The following is a 17389-nucleotide window of genomic DNA, read 5'->3' on the forward strand; positions in this document are numbered from 1 at the left end:
AGTGGGCAACCCTATTAGATGGGCACTGTTTTGCAACAGGTGGAGGGGCTACATGTCACCTTGCTCATCACTGTTCAAAAATGAAATTCTCAGTATTTTACAGCAGTGAAGGGGCTAGGATGAGGCAATTCAATCCGAAATGTGTCATCCAACATCCCAGCCGCCCACTTCAGTTGGGAAGTGGGCGGCACCAGGGAGACTGGTCAGCTCTATCGGGAGGCAAGAAAGGACCCTAAAATTCAGTACTCTCCTAGACCTTCTGGGACTGTTGGCTAGTACGGAACAAAGTTAACTTTCAAGACAGAATGGATGTAATAAAAATACTTCAGCCCATTTATTTTTTTCATTTTTAATTGTGTCACATATACAGTAGGTACAGGTAATTATCTTGAAGATACTATACTACTGGAATTACCAGATCATACAGGGCCTTATTCAGTGTAACACGTATATATGCATTTTGCACCTTTTTCCTGCTGCAGGTTGCACCTTTCTTTAGTGTGTATGTGCGTCTTTTTACATTAGGTGTCTTTTTTATAGTTATTCATCAGCAGTACGAAAAAAAGTGTACGACTAGGGGGCTGGAATTGGCGTGCAGATGAGGGATGTGGGCGTGTAGACATGGCCAAAGTGCAGTAAGGTTGTGAGTAGAGCGTGTAGTCATAAATTACAACTAAAATGGGAAGTGAAAAGCCAAAATGTAGTTGCCTGTAGCGGTCTGACATGCGGAAGCTATAACCCCGGTGTAATTTGCAGACTGATGATGATGATGATTGCGTCTGATTGGTTGCACAGGGTGAAAGCACACAGATATATGCATATGCACTGACACTGCTGGAATAGTGTTTTAAAAGACACTTTACACTGCAGTGCACACTCGTTATACAAATATAGAGAATGCTTCTCACAGCTGGGGAACACTGCTCAAATATTTTAAGTGTTCTCATAACAAAAAATAATGATAATAAATTCCATTTTACATCTGGTTAGGTTTACATTTCAGATGATATAATCCACTTGAGAAATTATCTGCACTATCTGACCATTAGCTGTAATGTGCTTAAATTGTCTACTGCTACTGCTAGGCTTACCAGGGAGGCAATCAATTTGCCGACTGTCGGGATCCCGCCGTTCAGGATACGGACGCCGGAATCCTGACAGCTCAAAATGGCGACAGCTGGAATACCGGCTCACAGGGGCTGTTCCCATCATGGGTGTCCACGACACCCATAGAGTGGGCATAGATCCTGTGGTGAGCCACCGTGCCCGCAGCGTGGTGAGCGCAGTGAGCATTCTGGCAGGTGGGATGCCGCTGTTGGGATACTGACAGCTGGCATCCCATCCTGACGAGAATACAGATGTATTCTGCTTACCATGGGCACTCAGGACTTATACAGGTTCTGTGGCTGGCTGACTTTAAAGTGCATTTGACCTGATTTTAATCAGCCAGAGAACCTGTGTAATTCATTAGTGTCCTGACTTAAAGGGATAGTATGGTAAGCCTATGTACTGTGGCTTTTAACATTTACACTATGCACAATGAAGCCACGCCTGCACTCGTATTCCAGCCACATCTGACTCAGGTACGTGAAGGGAAGGGGGCTGAGGCAACAGACTCTGAATAAGGAGACATGAAAAATGGATTGGAAATTCAGACACAACCAGTAGATAAACAGCTTCTATTAATGTTAGGCAGTGATACTGTTCTCAATCTTTTTTGGGTCCAAGTAGGGATACGGCAAATCCATGCTTTTGTTCCGCTCATTAATGGACTTGGAAATTTCCGTCAGCTTGTTTTGGAAATCCTTAATGAACTTCTGCGGGATCTTTTCTGTAAAACGCACATCTGGGTAATCTCCAAATAGTATCTAAAGATGATGGGAAATTGTATAAATGGAAGATTTATAAATGTTATCATGCACTAATTCCATTCATCAGTCACCACATTACACAGATCTGTATGTACATGAATGGATGGAGCATTTATATAGATCTATATATACAGCAGATTTGGATTCCTTTCCTGGGGAATCTGTTATATATTGCTGCTAGGCGGGTGAGATCTGTAGGAATGCCCCATCTCTATCGTCACAGCTCTCACTGGCTGCCCAGACACCTCTCCTCTCCCCCAGCTAAATGACCACCCCTTTGGAATCAGCACCTCCTCACACCACCACCCAGATCCTCACACTCTGCCGGAGCTCCCACAACTAGCTCCCCATGCACCTTGAGCCCTAAGTGCAGGATGTAGCCTGCCGCCAAGAGGAAGAGGGAATGGAATTGACCACATTCCGCACCCAGAGGGCATATAGCACCCACTGGGCTCAGCATTGTGAGCGAACCTGTTGGCATAAGGTGTAGCCGGGAAGGACATGAAGAGATGGGTGGAAAGGGGGAAGAACATGGAGAGTTTTGAGGAAAGGTTGAAGACCACGGGGAGATGTAGAAAAGGTGGAAGAACATGCAGAATATTTGAGGAAACAAAGGGTGAAGGGAGGAAAGTGGGTAAGAACAGGGTTTCAGGAAGAATAGGAAAAATAGTGAGATGGGTGAAAAGGGGAAGAATATGGAGATGATGAGAGGAAAGGAGGATACAGGAGGAACGGGATACACCAGGAAAAAAACGTGTGCCCACTAGCTAGTGACCCAGACAATGAAGGGTCCAAAATACTAGTGAGTAATAATGGGGCAGACACTTATTTATGTTTTCTTTACTGATTAAAGTTACTCACAACGTCTTCCGGGACACCAGTGAACAGCGAAACTATGAACGCGGCAGTAATGTTTACATCTGGCAATGCATCCAGGATACTCTGCATTGTGCTGATGCCCTTAGCTGTGGGAGGGGGGCATTTCAAGGATGAGGGACCATTAGGCATCCAGGAGTAGAAATCCCACTGCAATGGAAGCATGGAAGATATGAAACACGTTCATATGCGGAAATAGTTTACCCAGACTGCTTAATTCTCATCCCCATAATTTATTCCTGATACATAGGACATATGCATTAGTAACCAAAGGCCAGCTGTAGTGTGTACATATAAAACATTGTGCTCTTACATCTGGCAATTATGAACTTGTCTCTTATTCTCTTATTATTATGCCCAATTGTAAATCTCAAAAGAATATGCTAAAAAAAAAAAAGATAAGTAAATAATAAATTCTTGGGACTTCAATGGGTCTTCCTCAGCATACAGGTCATCTTGCAGCATGTATTTTTCATGCGTCAGATTAATGTATAATTCAATCTCCATATTTACAGTACATGTCAAAGGACTCCCAGGACTGGGGGGAAAAAAGACTGTAAATACTGTAAGACCATTAACATTCCACATTTCTTAATAAAGATTCTTATGGAAGATGCATGGTGTTCAAGGCCCATATCAGGGCAGGATTAAGCCATTGTGGGGCCCGGGGAACGTAAGAGAGGACAGTCTCCCCCCCCCCCCCCCCCCACCTCCCCATCCCTTGTCAACACTACCCCCTGGCTGTGCCCACTGTATGCCTCCTCCCCCTGCAGTGGGGGCAGAGACTGGAGCCTCCACTCGGAAAGTGCGAGGTCCGATTCTGCTAGTCTCCAGCCACAGCCACCAACAGTTCTCCCAGCAGCAATGCAGCAACTGTTACCAGCTGCTGCTGGGAGAGCTTTGATTAAAACGTAAAAGAAAGGAAAATTACCCCGTGGGCTACAGTGCCGACCAAGGGCCTAATTCAGACCTGATCGAGCAGCAAATTTGTTAGCTAATAATGCAAAAAAGATATACGTATATCAGGAAGCGCTATAGTGTTAAAGTAAAAAATATTTTATTACACAATAGACTAAAAACAATTCAATAAGATAGACATATAATTCATATAGCTATATAATTGCTTCTCTCGTAAGTGTCTCAAATTGTATCCAGCCGCACCAAGACCCTTAATTGCAATGTTCTTTATATTTAAGGGTATAAGGTGCTTATATAAACCATAAGGTTTTGATGGACAGTGAGTGTCCCGTTTAACACATGTCTCCTTAGATCTTTATTGTCAGTCAAACAGCAGCGTGAGGATTTTAGTGGCAAGCAAACCAACATGCAGTGACTCCTCTGTTAATTGACGTTATGTGATCGCTGTGTGAACGGGCTGAGGGAGGGCGCCGTAGCGGTGATGTCAGGCACTATGCTACACCCCAGTTCGAACAAAGCTAACAATGTCCAGTTGTTTGCAGTGTAAATCATAGTGATGAGCGAGTTCGCGGGTCAGTCTTACCGGACTTGTATTTCTCGCACTCGCCGTGAGATCTCTGCAGTGAACTCACGTAGCAGTAGTGGCTGTGTGCTGTCCGTAATCGGCTGTCCTTATTATAAAGGCCGTGGAGACAACTTTAGATGGGTTTAATTGAGCTCCTTACGCGTTTCTCCGCCCTTTTCCCACGGCGGTTTCGTCAGATGATATAACCACTACCAAGCCTGGCTGTTCTTTTAAACCCAAACGGACCAATCAGAACCAATTGATTAATCCAAACACCTGTGGTGTCCGCTGTAGTGCAAATACACTTAGAAATCATATGTCTGTCTTTATAAAAATTCACTTAATATAAACCAAAACGAGCAGCATAATGACCTTTATATTAGATATCGAAAGCAAACTGTAATTTGTTTAATTCAAACTGAACGAATATAAATCATTTGTCACCCAGTTTTTTTCAAGATATACAGAAGTCAGACGAACCATTGAATAAAACCACTTGGCTCTCTACATATATAGGTTGTTTCAGATGTGGTAAAACCAGATGCATAACATGTAACTTCATTCTTCATAGAAGATTTCCTTTCAATCTACTACAACTGGACAAAATTTCAAAATAGAATCATACATGAATTGTCAAAAAACATATGTTATTTATCTTCTAAGCTGTGAGTGTGGTATGCAGTACATAGGCAGGACCACACGCAGCCTTAACATAAGATTTCTTGAGCACAGAAGAAATGTTCTTAATAAGAATAATAGTCACAGTGTATCAAGACATGTTTTGCAAACTCATGAAGGGAATATGAATGTAATAAAGGTACAAGGTATTGAATACATTGCTCCTACCCCGAGAGGTGGAGATAGATATAGCCGCCTCTGCACCAGAGAGGCATTTTGGATCTTTACTCTAGATACACTGGTTCCTGATGGTCTCAATGAAAACATTGAATTAAATAATATAAGATAAAAGAGCTTCAGACAAGAAACATTATCTTTAGAATTTTAGTTCTATTTCTCTATTTATTGGATTAACAATAATTTTGGTACTAAGGTTAGGATATAGGTATGTCAACTAGCTATTATATTTATATGGTGGTACATTATTAGGTATAACAACTAATTAATGAGAAGTGGAAATTTAGATGGAGAGGATAAGGCACTATGCTATATATTAGCACAGTACATTAAATGAATTTATTTGATACAGATGTTTTTATCTTTATTTTTATATATTTATTATTGTTTTTTATTTATATTAATGTATTATGCATATAATTTGTTGCATGCCGCTAATTATTATGTGCGGCATATTATAGTATCTATTATCCAGCAAATTATAAAATTATATAATGTATCCTGTTGGGCTTCGAACCTGGGTCCCATAGCATGCTAGTTCTGCACTCTTACCATTATGCTATGAGTGCAGAAGGTAATCCCATCTGCTTTCATTGAGAATTGTTTATTAAAACTATATAAAATTATTTATATTCGTTCAGTTTGAATTAAACAAATTACAGTTTGCTTTCGATATCTAATATAAAGGTCACTATTCTGCTCGTTTTGGTTTATATTAAGTGAATTTTTATAAAGACAGACATATGATTTCTAAGTGTATTTGTACTACAGCGGACACCACAGGTGTTTGGATTAATCAATTGGTTCTGATTGGTCCGTTTGGGTTTAAAAGAACAGCCAGGCTTGGTAGTTGTTATATCCTCTGACGAAACCGCCGTAGGAAAAGGGCGGAGAAACGCGTAAGGGGCTCAATTAAACCCATCTAAAGTTGTCTCCACGGCCTTTATACTAAGGACAGCCGATTACGGACAGCACACAGCCACTACTGCTACGTGAGTTCACTGCAGAGATCTCACGGCGAGTGCGAGAAATACAAGTCCGGTAAGACTGACCCGTTGATTTACACTGCAAACAACTGGACATTGTCAGCTTTGTTCGAACTGGGGTGTAGCATAGCGCCTGACATCACCGCTACGGCGCCCTCCCTCAGCCCGTTCACACAGCGATCACATAACGTCAATTAATGGAGGAGTCACTGCATGTTGGTTTGCTTGCCACTAAAATCCTCACGCTGCTGTTTGACTGACAATAAAGATCTAAGGAGACATGTGTTAAACGGGACACTCACTGTCCATCAAAACCTTATGGTTTATATAAGCACCTTATACCCTTAAATATAAAGAACATTGCAATTAAGGGTCTTGGTGCGGCTGGATACAATTGGAGACACTTATGAGAGAAGCAATTATATAGCTATATGAATTATATGTCTATCTTATTGAATTGTTTTTGGACTATTGTGTAATAAAATATTTTTTACTTTAACACTATAGCGCTTCCTGATATACGTATATCTTTTTTGCATTTTCAATCCACAGCTGATATTTCAGTAGTACCATTTGGGAGCAGCTTAGTGTTAACAATTTTTATTTATATTATATATGATAAAACGAGCAGGATAGTTGACTATACAAGCGCTAGGGAATTTCTTGGTTTGTTAGCTAATAGGCAAAACCATGCGCACTGCAGGTAGGGCAGATGTAACATGTGCAGAGAGAGTTAGCTTTGGGTGGGTTATATTGTTTCTGTGCAGGGTAAATAGTGGCTGCTTTATTTTTACACTGCAATTTAGATTTCAGTTTGAACACACCTCACCCAAATCTAACTCTCTCCGCACATGTTATATCTGCCTCCCCTGCAGTGCACATGGTGCCTAATTCAGACCTGGTCGCACATGGGCCGTTTTTTGCACTGCTGCGACCAGGTAATCGCCGCCTACAGGGGAGGGGTTTAGGGCTGTGCAGGGCTGCAATCGCTTGTGCAGAGAGCTGCACAAACAAAAAGTTTGTGCAGTCTCTGCACAGCTCAGAACTTACTCACCCGCTGCGATGATCCGGCTTGGAGCTGACTTCAGGAACCCTCCTCTTCAACGGCTGGGCACGCCTGCGTCTTTACGGACACTCCTCGAAAATGGTGAGTTGCCGCCTAAGACCGCCTGCGCATTGCCGCCTACGTGCATGTGCAGTTTAGAACCGTTCGCACAGCTGCGAGAAAATGCAGCGTGCGAACGGGTCTGAATGACCCCCATGGTTTTGCCCATTAGCTAACAAATTTGCTGCTGCGATCAGGCCCCAAGACTGTAGGGGAGAGCCAGCCAGCACAATGTAAAGTTGTCTTACATACAACTCGACATGTATGTTTATATGTGCTGGCCGCCTGAACTCCTGCCTCTGGCTGCCACTGCGAGGAAAGAGCTGGGCACTCGCTGGTAACAAAATATCAGCCGGCACTCAGTATCTCCCTACATGCCAGGCTGACATCCTGGGTTAGGTGGGTTGGAGAAGGCAGAACTGGTTCCGTCTCCAAATGGAACTGACTGAACGCAGATCCGCCCCATTCCGGTTCACTTTAACCCCTGATGACAGCTTTCCCAGAGTCTTGTTATTATCTTTATGTAATACTGTATGTTAGGGATTCATCCATAAAGGATGCAATGCAGGTCTGCAGAAAATTGCATTCCAAGGCTCCTAGTCATTAATGGTTAAGAGCACATGGCTGCTGATGCTCTGCACAATGCAGACACCCCCAGTGCAGAATGCAGTCTCAACACTGGCTGCAAAGTTTTTGGATGATTAAATGAACCTTGTTATGAATGCAATTGGTTCACATTAAGTTAAAAATAAATATTAAAAAAGTAAATAAAACTGCACGGTATTCTCCTTGTGTGAGTGCAACAATTTCCAACAGGGCATCTAAGTGGGGCAGATGTGAGATGTTATTAGGAGTAGTAGACTTGGAGGAGCTGGCTACTCTCTTATATGGTCCCCAGCCTGTGCCACACAGGTGCAGTAGCGGCAGCTCTGCACAGCCATCCTCCTCAATGAAATAGAGTAACAGCGCACACACTCATGCAGAAGGGGCAGGCTTGGCAATAGTACTACAGAGGGAGCAGCAAAATACCAAACTTGCAGAAACTGAAACTATGGGGGTCATTCCGAGTTGTTCGCTCGCAAGCTGCTTTTAGCAGCTTTGCACACGCTAAGCCGCCGCCTACTGGGAGTGAATCTTAGCTTATCAAAATTGCTAACGAAAGATTAGCAGAATTGCGAATAGACACTTCTTAGCAGTTTCTGAGTAGCTCCAGACTTACTCGGCATCTGCGATCAGTTCAGTCAGTTTCGTTCCTGGTTTGACGTCACAAACACACCCTGCGTTCGCCCAGACACTCCTCCGTTTCTCCAGCCACTCCCGCGTTTTTCCCAGAAACGGTAGCGTTTTTTCACACACACCCATAAAACGGCCAGTTTCCGCCCAGAAACACCCACTTCCTGTCAATCACACTCCGATCACCAGAACGAAGAAAAAACCTTGTAATGCTGTGAGTAAAATACCTACCTGCATAGCAAATTTACTTGGCGCAGTCGCACTGCGGACATTGCGCATGCGCATTAGCGACTAATCGCTCCGTTGCAATAAAAAAATAACGAGCGAACAACTCGGAATGACCCCCTATATTCTGCAAATTCCAATTGCTTTGGTCCAGTCTGGGAAGGGTCTGGGTTAAACTCCACTGTCCCTGTGAGAAGGGGAAGAAAAACCATTGCTGCCTCTAAGACATTGATGACAGAGATCCATCAACCATCGGAGGCAAACTATCAATGTTAGTTAGCCATCAAAGGTTGGTGGCCATCCCTAATCAAAGGATGTGTGTAGGAAAGACTAACCACACAAAACGTTCAATATGGTATCAGATAGAAACATAGAATTTGACGGCAGATAAGAACCCCTTGGCCCATCTAGTCTGCCCCCTTTTTTTTTTACCATATTTTTTTTTATCTCTAACCTTGTTTGATCCTTATTTCTTTGTAAGGATATCCTTATGTCTATCCCATGCATGTTTAAATTGCTCTACTGTCTTAGCCTCTACCACCTTTGATGAGAGATTATTCCACTTGTCCACTACCCTTTATGTGAAGTAATTTTTTCTCAAATTTCCCCTGAATCCCCCCCCCCTCCCTTCAGTCTCAGTGCATGTCCCTGTGTCTTATTGCTTCTCTTCATTTGGAGAATGTTTCCCTCCTGGACCATGTTAAGAACCTCTTTCCCTTTTCTGCTCCAAACTATGCATATTGATATTTTTTAGTCTTTCTGGGTATGTTTTGTGATGTAGGCCATGCACCATTTTAGTTGCCCTTCTTTGTACAGTCTCTAATACAGTATATTAATAACCTTTTGAAGATATGGCCTCCAGAATTGAACACAGTATTCTAGATGAGGCCGTACCAATGACCTATACAGTGGCATTATTACTTCTTTCTTTCTGCTGCTGATTCCTCTCCCTATGCAACCAAGCATCTGACTAGCCTTCCTCATTGCTTTGTTACATTGCTTACCTGCCTCTAAGTCACCTGAAATAGTGACTCCTAGATCCCTTTCCTCCTCAGTAGTTTACAGTATAGTGCCATAAATACTATATTTAGCCTTTGGATTTTTGAGACCCAAGTGCATGATTTTGCATTTTTTGGCATTAAATAGGGTAATTAGTATAAATGGCGTAAAACTGAAAATGATCTGTCACTCACCTCACTATCGTGGAGAGCTGCATGATGAGCAGAACATGTGAAGATCACCATAGTCAGGTACTTGATCAGAGAGGCTGTGGTCTCCAACAATGATGGGATCCCTATCAGAGGGAGTTGGATAATCTCCATTTAAAGTCTATACCTCTAGTTCAGGCAAACGTGTATAACAAATTCTACTACTACTAGTACAATTCAAGTTTTATATATATTTAAATACACCAAAAGGTATCTTGAAAACATTAAAAGTTATTTCTCTAACGTCCTAGTGGATGCTGGGGACTCCGTAAGGACCATGGGGAATAGACGGGCTCCGCAGGAGACATGGGCACTTTAAGAAAGAATTTAGATTCTGGTGTGCTCAGGCTCCTCCCTCTATGTCCCTCCTCCAGACCTCAGTTTGAATCTGTGCCCGGACGAGCTGGGTGCTGTTCAGTGAGCTCTCCTGAGCTTGCTGTAAGAAAGTATTTTGTTAGGTTTTTTATTTTCAGGGAGCTCTGCTGGCAACAGACTCCCTGCATTGTGGGACAGAGGGGAGAGAAGCAGCCCTACTCTCTGAAGATAGGTCCTGCTTCTTAGGCTACTGGACACCATTAGCTCCAGAGGGATCGTACACAGGATCTCACCCTCGTCGTCCGATCCCAGAGCCGCGCCGCCGTCCCCCTCGCAGAGCCGGAAGACAGAAGCCGGGTGAGCATAAGAAGCAAGAAGACTTCGAAATTGGCGGCAGAAGACTCCAGTCTTCACTGAGGTAGCGCACAGCACTGCAGCTGTGCTCCATTGCTCCCACACACACCTCACATACTCCGGTCACTGTAAGGGTTCAGGGCGCAGGGGAGGGGGGGGGCGCCCTGGGCAGCAATTGGGACCTCTTTGGCAAAAGCTTAGCATATATATAGTTGGGCACTGTATATATGTATGAGCCCCCGCCAAGAAAATGTATATTTAAGCGGGACAGAAGCCCGCCGTCGAGGGGGCGGGGCTTCTTCCTCAGCACTCACCAGCGCCATGTTTTTCTCCACAGCACCGCTGAGAGGAAGCTCCCCAGCCTCTCCCCTGCAGATACACGGTAGAAGAGGGTAAAAAGAGAGGGGGGGGGACATAATTAGGCGCAAAAATCATTATAAACAGCAGCTACTGGGTTAACATGAAGTTACTGTGTTATTCCTGGGTTAATAGCGCTGGGGTGTGTGCTGGCATACTCTCTCTCTGTCTCTCCAAAGGGCCTTGTGGGGGAATTGTCTTCAGATGAGCATTCCCTGAGTGTGTGGTGTGTCGGTACGTGTGTGTCGACATGTCTGAGGTAAAAGGCTCCCCTAAGGAGGAGATGGAGCAAATATGTGTGTGAGGGGTGTCTCCGTCGACAATGCCGACACCTGTTTGGATATGTGTAATTAAGTACTAAGGTGAATTTATTGCACAAAAGATTAGAGAACAGAGGGAATATACCCATGTCTGTCCCTATGTCGCAGAGACCTTCAGAGTCTCTCAATGCTCACTATCCAAAATAATAGACACTGATATCGATACGGTGTCTGACTCCAGTGTCGACTACGATAATGCAAAGTTACAGCCAAAATGGCAGGAAAGTATTCAATATATGATTATTGTAATAAAAGATGATTTGCATATTACTGATGACTCATCTGTCCCTGACACAAGGGTACACATGTTTAAGGGGAAGAAAGCTGAGGTAAATTTCCCTCCTCTCATGATGAAAAAGAGCTGGAATCTCCAGACAAGAGACTGCAGTTTCCCACAAAAAATTCTCAGGGAGAATCCTTCTCCTACTAGGGCCAGGATACGATGGGAATCTTCCCCTAGGGTGTCATGTTTGCCCAAAAGGTAGCCCAGACTTAACAGCTATCCTCAGGGATCCTGCAGATAGCGTGCACATTCTGGTATACTACTCAGACCGGCGATTGTGTCGGCATGGGTTTATAGCGCTGTAGCAGCGTGGACAGGTACCTTATCAGCAGAGATTGAGACCCTAGTATGTATATATATATATATATATGTGTATATATATTGATATATATATATTAAAGATGCTGCCTTAATATATATATATATATATATATATATATATAAAACATGCCCAAAAAGGCATTAGTCTACTGGGTTCTAGAGTCAACGCTATGTCGATTTCTGCTTGACGTGTCCTGTAGATATGCAATGGACAGGTGATGCCGACTTAAGAGGCATATGGAAGGCTGAGGATTGTGTGGAGAAGGGATCTCGAACCTGATCTCCACAGCTATGGCTGGTAATTCTGATCTTTTGCATTATATTCCTGCACAGCCTAGGAAAGCACGACATTATCAAATGCAGCCTTTCGATCACAAAGAAACAAGAAAGTCCGAGGTACGTCCTTTCTTGCCAGAGGCAGGGGCAGAGGAAAGAAGTGCACAACACAGCTAGTTCCCAGGAACAGAAGTCCTCCCCGGCCTCTACAAAATCCACCGCATGTCGCTGGGGCTCCACAGGCGGAGCTAGGCCCGGTGGGGGCACGTCTTCGTAATTTCAGCCACAAGTGGGTTCACTCCCTGTTGGATCCCTGGGCAATATTGTGTCTCAGGGATACAAGCTGGACTTTGAGGAGATGCCCCCTCACCAACGGCCCTGCCGGCTTCCCCCCACGAGAGGGAAATAGTGATAACTGCAATTCACAAATTGTATCTTCAACAGGTGGTGGTCAAGGTTCCCCTCCTTCAACAAGGAGGGGGTTATTATTCGACCATGTTGTAGTCCCGAAACCGGACGGTTCGGTCAGACCCATATTGAATTTAAAATCCCTGAACATATACCTGAAAGGGTTCAAGTTCAAAATGGAATCGCTAAGAGCGGTCATAGCAAGCCTGAAAGGGGGAGATTTTATGGTGTCTCTGGACATAAAGGATGCATACCTTCATGTCCCCGTTTATCCACCTCATCAGGCGTACCTCAGATTTGCGGTACGGGATTGTCATTACCAATTTCAGACGTTGCCGTTTGGTCTCTCCACGGCCCCGAGAATCTTCACCAAGGTAATGGTGGAAATGATGGTGCTCCTGCGGAAGCAAGGTGTCACAATTATCCCGTACTGGGACGATCTCCTCATAAAAGCGAGATCAAGAGAGCAGTTGCTGAACAGCGTATAACTTTCTCTGGAAGTGTAACGACAACACGGCTGGATTCTAAATATCCAAAGTCGCAGTTGGTTCCTACGGCTCATCTGCCTTTCCTAGGCATGATTCTAGACAAAAGGGTTTATCTCCCGATAGAGAGAGCTCAGGAGCTCATGACACTGGTCAGGAACATATTAAAACCAAAACAGGTGTAAGTGCATCACTGCACTCGAGTCCTGGGAAGGATGGTGGCATCATACGAGGCCATTCCCTTCGGCAGGTTCCATGCGAGGACCTTTCAATGGGACTTACTGGACAAGTGGTCCGGATCACATCTTCAGATGCATCGGTTAATCACCTATCCCCCAGGGCCAGGGTGTCTCTCCTGTGGTGGCTGCAGAGTGCTCATCTTCTCGAGGGCCACAGATTCGGCATTCAGGACTGGATCCTGGTGACCACGGATGCAAACCTCCGAGGGTGGGGAGCAGTCACACAGGGAAAAAAGTTCCAAGCTCTGTGGGTAAGTCAGGAGACTTGCCTTCACATCAACATCCTGGAACTAAGGGCCGTATACAACGCCCTACGTCAAGCGGAGACCCTGCTTCGCGACCAACCGGTTTTGATTCAGTCAGAAGCCACCAGAATTCTTCGCTGGGCGGAGAATCACGTAAGCGCACTGTCAGCAGTGTTCATCCTGGGAGTGGACAACTGGGAAGCAGACTTCCTCAGCAGGCACGACCTCCACCCGGGAGAGTGGGGACTTCATCAAGAAGTCTTCACGCAGATTGCAAGTCGGTGGGAACTGCCACAGGTGGATATGATGGCATCCCGCCTCAACAAAAAGCTACAGAGGTATTGCGCCAGGTCATGAGACCCTCAGGCGATAGCTGTGGACGCACTGGTGACACCGTGGGTGTTCCAGTGGGTCTATTTATTTCCTCCTCTTCCTCTCATACCCATGGTGCTGAGGATAATAAGAAAAAGAGGAGTGAGAACAATCCTCATTGTTCCAGATTGGCCACGAAGGACCTGGTATCCGGATCTGCAAGAAATGCTCACAAAGGACCCGTGGCCTCTTCCTCTAAGACAGGACCTGTTGCAACAGGGGCCCTGCCTGTTCCAAGACTTACCGCGGCTGCGTTTGACGGCATGGCGGTTGAACGCCGGATCCTAGCAGAAAAGGGCATTCTGGACGAGGTCATTCCTACGCGGATAAAGGCTAGGAAGGACGTGACAGCTAAACATTATCACTGTATATGGCGAAAATATGTTTCTTGGTGTGAGGCCAGTAATGCTCCTACAGAGGAATTCCAGCTGGGCCTTTTCCTTCACTTCCTACAGTCAGGAGTGAATTTGGGCCTAAAATTGGGTTCCATTAAGGTCCAGATTTCGGCCCTATCCATTTTCTTTCTAAAAGAGTTGGCTTCTCTACCAGAAGTTTAGACGTTGTAAGGGAGTGCTGCATATTCAGCCTCCTTTTTTTCCTCCAGTGGCACCTTGGGATCTTAACGTGGTGTTAAGTTTCCTGAAATCACACTGGTTTGAACCACTTAAAATGGTGGAGTTAAAATATCTCACGTGGAAAGTGGTCATGCTATTAGCCTTGGCTTCGGCTAGGCGTGTGTCAGAATTAGCGGCTTTGTCACATAAAAGCCCCTATCTGGTTTTCCATATGGATAGAGCAGAATTGCGGACCCGTCCACAATTTCTGTCAAAAGTGGTGTCATCTTTTCATATGAACCAACCTATTGTGGTGCCTGTGGCTACTCGTGACTTGGAGGATTCCGAGTTACTGGATGTGGTCAGGGCTTTGAAGGTTTATGTAGCCAGAACGGCTAGAGTCAGGAAAACTGAGTCACTGTTTCTCCTGTATGCATCTAACAAGCTGGGTGCTACTGCTTCAAAACAAACTATTGCTCGCTGGATCTGTAACACGATTCAGCAGGCTCATTCTGCGGCTGGATTGCCGCTGCCAAAATCAGTTAAAGCCCATTCCACTAGGAAGGTGGGCTCTTCTTGGGCGGCTGCCCGAGGGGTCTCGGCATTACAATTACTGCCGAGCTGCTACTTGATCAGGTTCAAACACTTTTGCAAAGTTCTACCATTTTGATACCCTGGCTGAGGAAGACCTATTATTTGCTCAATCGGTGCTGCAGAGTCATTCGCACTCTCCCGCCCGTTTGGGAGCTTTGGTATAATCCCCATGGTCCTTACGGAGTCCCCAGCATCCACTAGGACGTTAGAGAAAATAAGATTTTACTTACCAGTAAATCTATTTCTCGTAGTCCGTAGTGGATGCTGGGCGCCCGTCCCAAGTGCGGACTTTTTCTGCAATATTTGTATATAGTTATTGCTGCAATAAGGGCTATGTTATTGTTGCATCAGGGTTGAACTGATGCTCTGTTGTTGTTCATACTGTTGACTGGGTAAGTTTATCACAAGTTATACGGTGTGATTGGTGTGGCTGGTATGAGTCTTGCCCTGGATTTCCAAAATCTTTTCCTTGTACTGTCAGCTCTTCCGGGCACAGTTTCTCTAACTGAGGTCTGGAGGAGGGACATAGAGGGAGGAGCCAGAGCACACCAGAATCTAAATTCTATCTTAAAGTGCCCATGTCTCCTGCGGAGCCCTTCTATTCCCCATGGTCCTTACGGAGTCCCCAGCATCCACTACGGACTACGAGAAATAGATTTACCGGTAAGTAAAATCTTATTATCAAATAGTCATCCATCCACAGAATTCATCATCAAGATGTATTAGTGTTGCTTAGGTAAAGGTGTAGTCCATTATCCCTTCTGCCTCAGTGTGTTTTTTATTAGACTTGAAAACATTTACTAGAAACAGTACATTCTATATTTAAAAACAGCTAATCCTCCTGTCCAAGCTTCAAGTCTGAGGGATTGGCTGATACCAGGGCCGGACTGGGACCAAAAATAGGCCCTGGCATTTTTGAAGCACACAGACCCACCTCGGTGTCAGCATCTGACTCCTCCCCTTACTATTCCTGACTCCTCCTACTTCTTAGTCTATGCTCTTACAAATATAATTAATATTATAACAACATACAAGTGTACATTATTCTGTGTAAAAATACACACAACCATTGGTTGAAGTGGAAATGTTGAAGTGGGGGTATGGAAAAATAAAGGTTGTAACTAAGCGCGCGCGCTCCAGAAAAGGGGCATGGACACGCATGTGCCCATTCACTAGAATGAGAGCGTCTGTGTTCACTCCAGGCTGGGCTAAGCGGTGACCAATCAGACAGAGAGTGTCCCGCGCCAAAAATATGGGTGTGGCCAATTAAAATGGGACGTGATACACAGACATATGCCCCCAATAGTGCAGTGCCAGATCCACAATTGCCCCCACAGTGCCAGGTATACAAATGCCCCCACAGTGCCAGGTATACAAATGCCCCCACAGTGCCAGATCCACAAATGCCTCACAGTGCCAGGTATACAAATGCCCCCACAGTGCCCGATCCACAAATGCCCCCACAGTGCCCGATCCACAAATTCCCCACAGTGCCAGGTATACAAATGCCCCCACAGTGCCCGATCCACACATGCCCCACAGTGCCAGGTATACAAATGCCCCCACAGTGCCAGATCCACAAATGCCCCCACAGTGCCCGATCCACAAATGCCCCACAGTGCCAGGTATACAAATGCCCCCACAGTGCCAGATCCACAAATGCCCCACAGTGCCAGGTATACAAATGCCCCACAGTACCAGATCCACAAATGCCCCCACAGTGCCAGGTATACAAATGCCCCCACAGTGCCCTATCCACAAATGCCCCACAGTGCCAGGTATACAAATGCCCCCACAGTGCCAGATCCACAAATGCCCCCTCAGTGCCAGATCCACAAATGCACCACAGTGCCAGGTATACAAATGCCCCCCAGTGCCAGATCCACAAATGCCCCCACAGTGCCAGGTATACAAATGCCCCCACAGTGCCAGATAAACAATTGCTCCCACAGTGCCAGGTATACAAATGCCCCACAGTGCCAGCCAATTGCCCCTACAGTGCCAGGTATACAATTGCCCCCACAGCAGTGCTGCAGTTGCTTACCGCTGCTGCTGCTGCTGCTGCTGCTCCTCTGGCTGTGATGTGAGGGTGTTAGGAGGAGAGCTCAGAGCGTGGGCGCGCGGCTATGTCTGGCGCCGACGTGTAGGACTTCAAACTAGCTGCCGGTTCGTGAGCCAATCAGAGCTCGCCGACCGGCAGCGGCGGCTCCTGATTGGCTGCCGGTCCGCAAGCTCTGATTGGCTCACGAACCGGCAGCTGGTTTGAAGTCCGCTACACGCTGCCAGACATAGCCGCGCTGGCGCGCTCTCTTCTCCTGATAGCTGAGACACGCTGCCGCCGGACTGAGCGGCAGCGTGTCTCAGTGACACAAGCGGGGGTCGGCTGGACCGGCCCACGTGGCCATCGGCCCTTCTGGCATTTGC

At 45.5% G+C, this 17389-nt stretch overlaps 1 protein-coding gene across 1 annotated transcript in view; it reads right to left on the reverse strand.

Moving 5' to 3' along the window:
- Positions 1–363: 363 nt before the first annotated feature.
- Positions 364–17389, reverse strand: part of LOC135001428 (hydroperoxide isomerase ALOXE3-like) — a 122900-nt gene continuing 105874 nt past the window's right edge. The window contains exons 12-14 of the mRNA XM_063951581.1: positions 9828–9928; positions 2733–2897; positions 364–1868 (exon numbers count right to left, since the gene is read on the reverse strand). Coding sequence (XP_063807651.1) covers positions 1689–1868; positions 2733–2897; positions 9828–9928 — 446 coding nt within the window. The 3' untranslated portion in view covers positions 364–1688. The remainder of the gene's footprint in view (positions 1869–2732; positions 2898–9827; positions 9929–17389) is intronic.

This window comes from Pseudophryne corroboree, chromosome 2, assembly GCF_028390025.1.
Source record: "Pseudophryne corroboree isolate aPseCor3 chromosome 2, aPseCor3.hap2, whole genome shotgun sequence".
Taxonomy (NCBI): Eukaryota; Metazoa; Chordata; class Amphibia; order Anura; family Myobatrachidae; genus Pseudophryne; species Pseudophryne corroboree.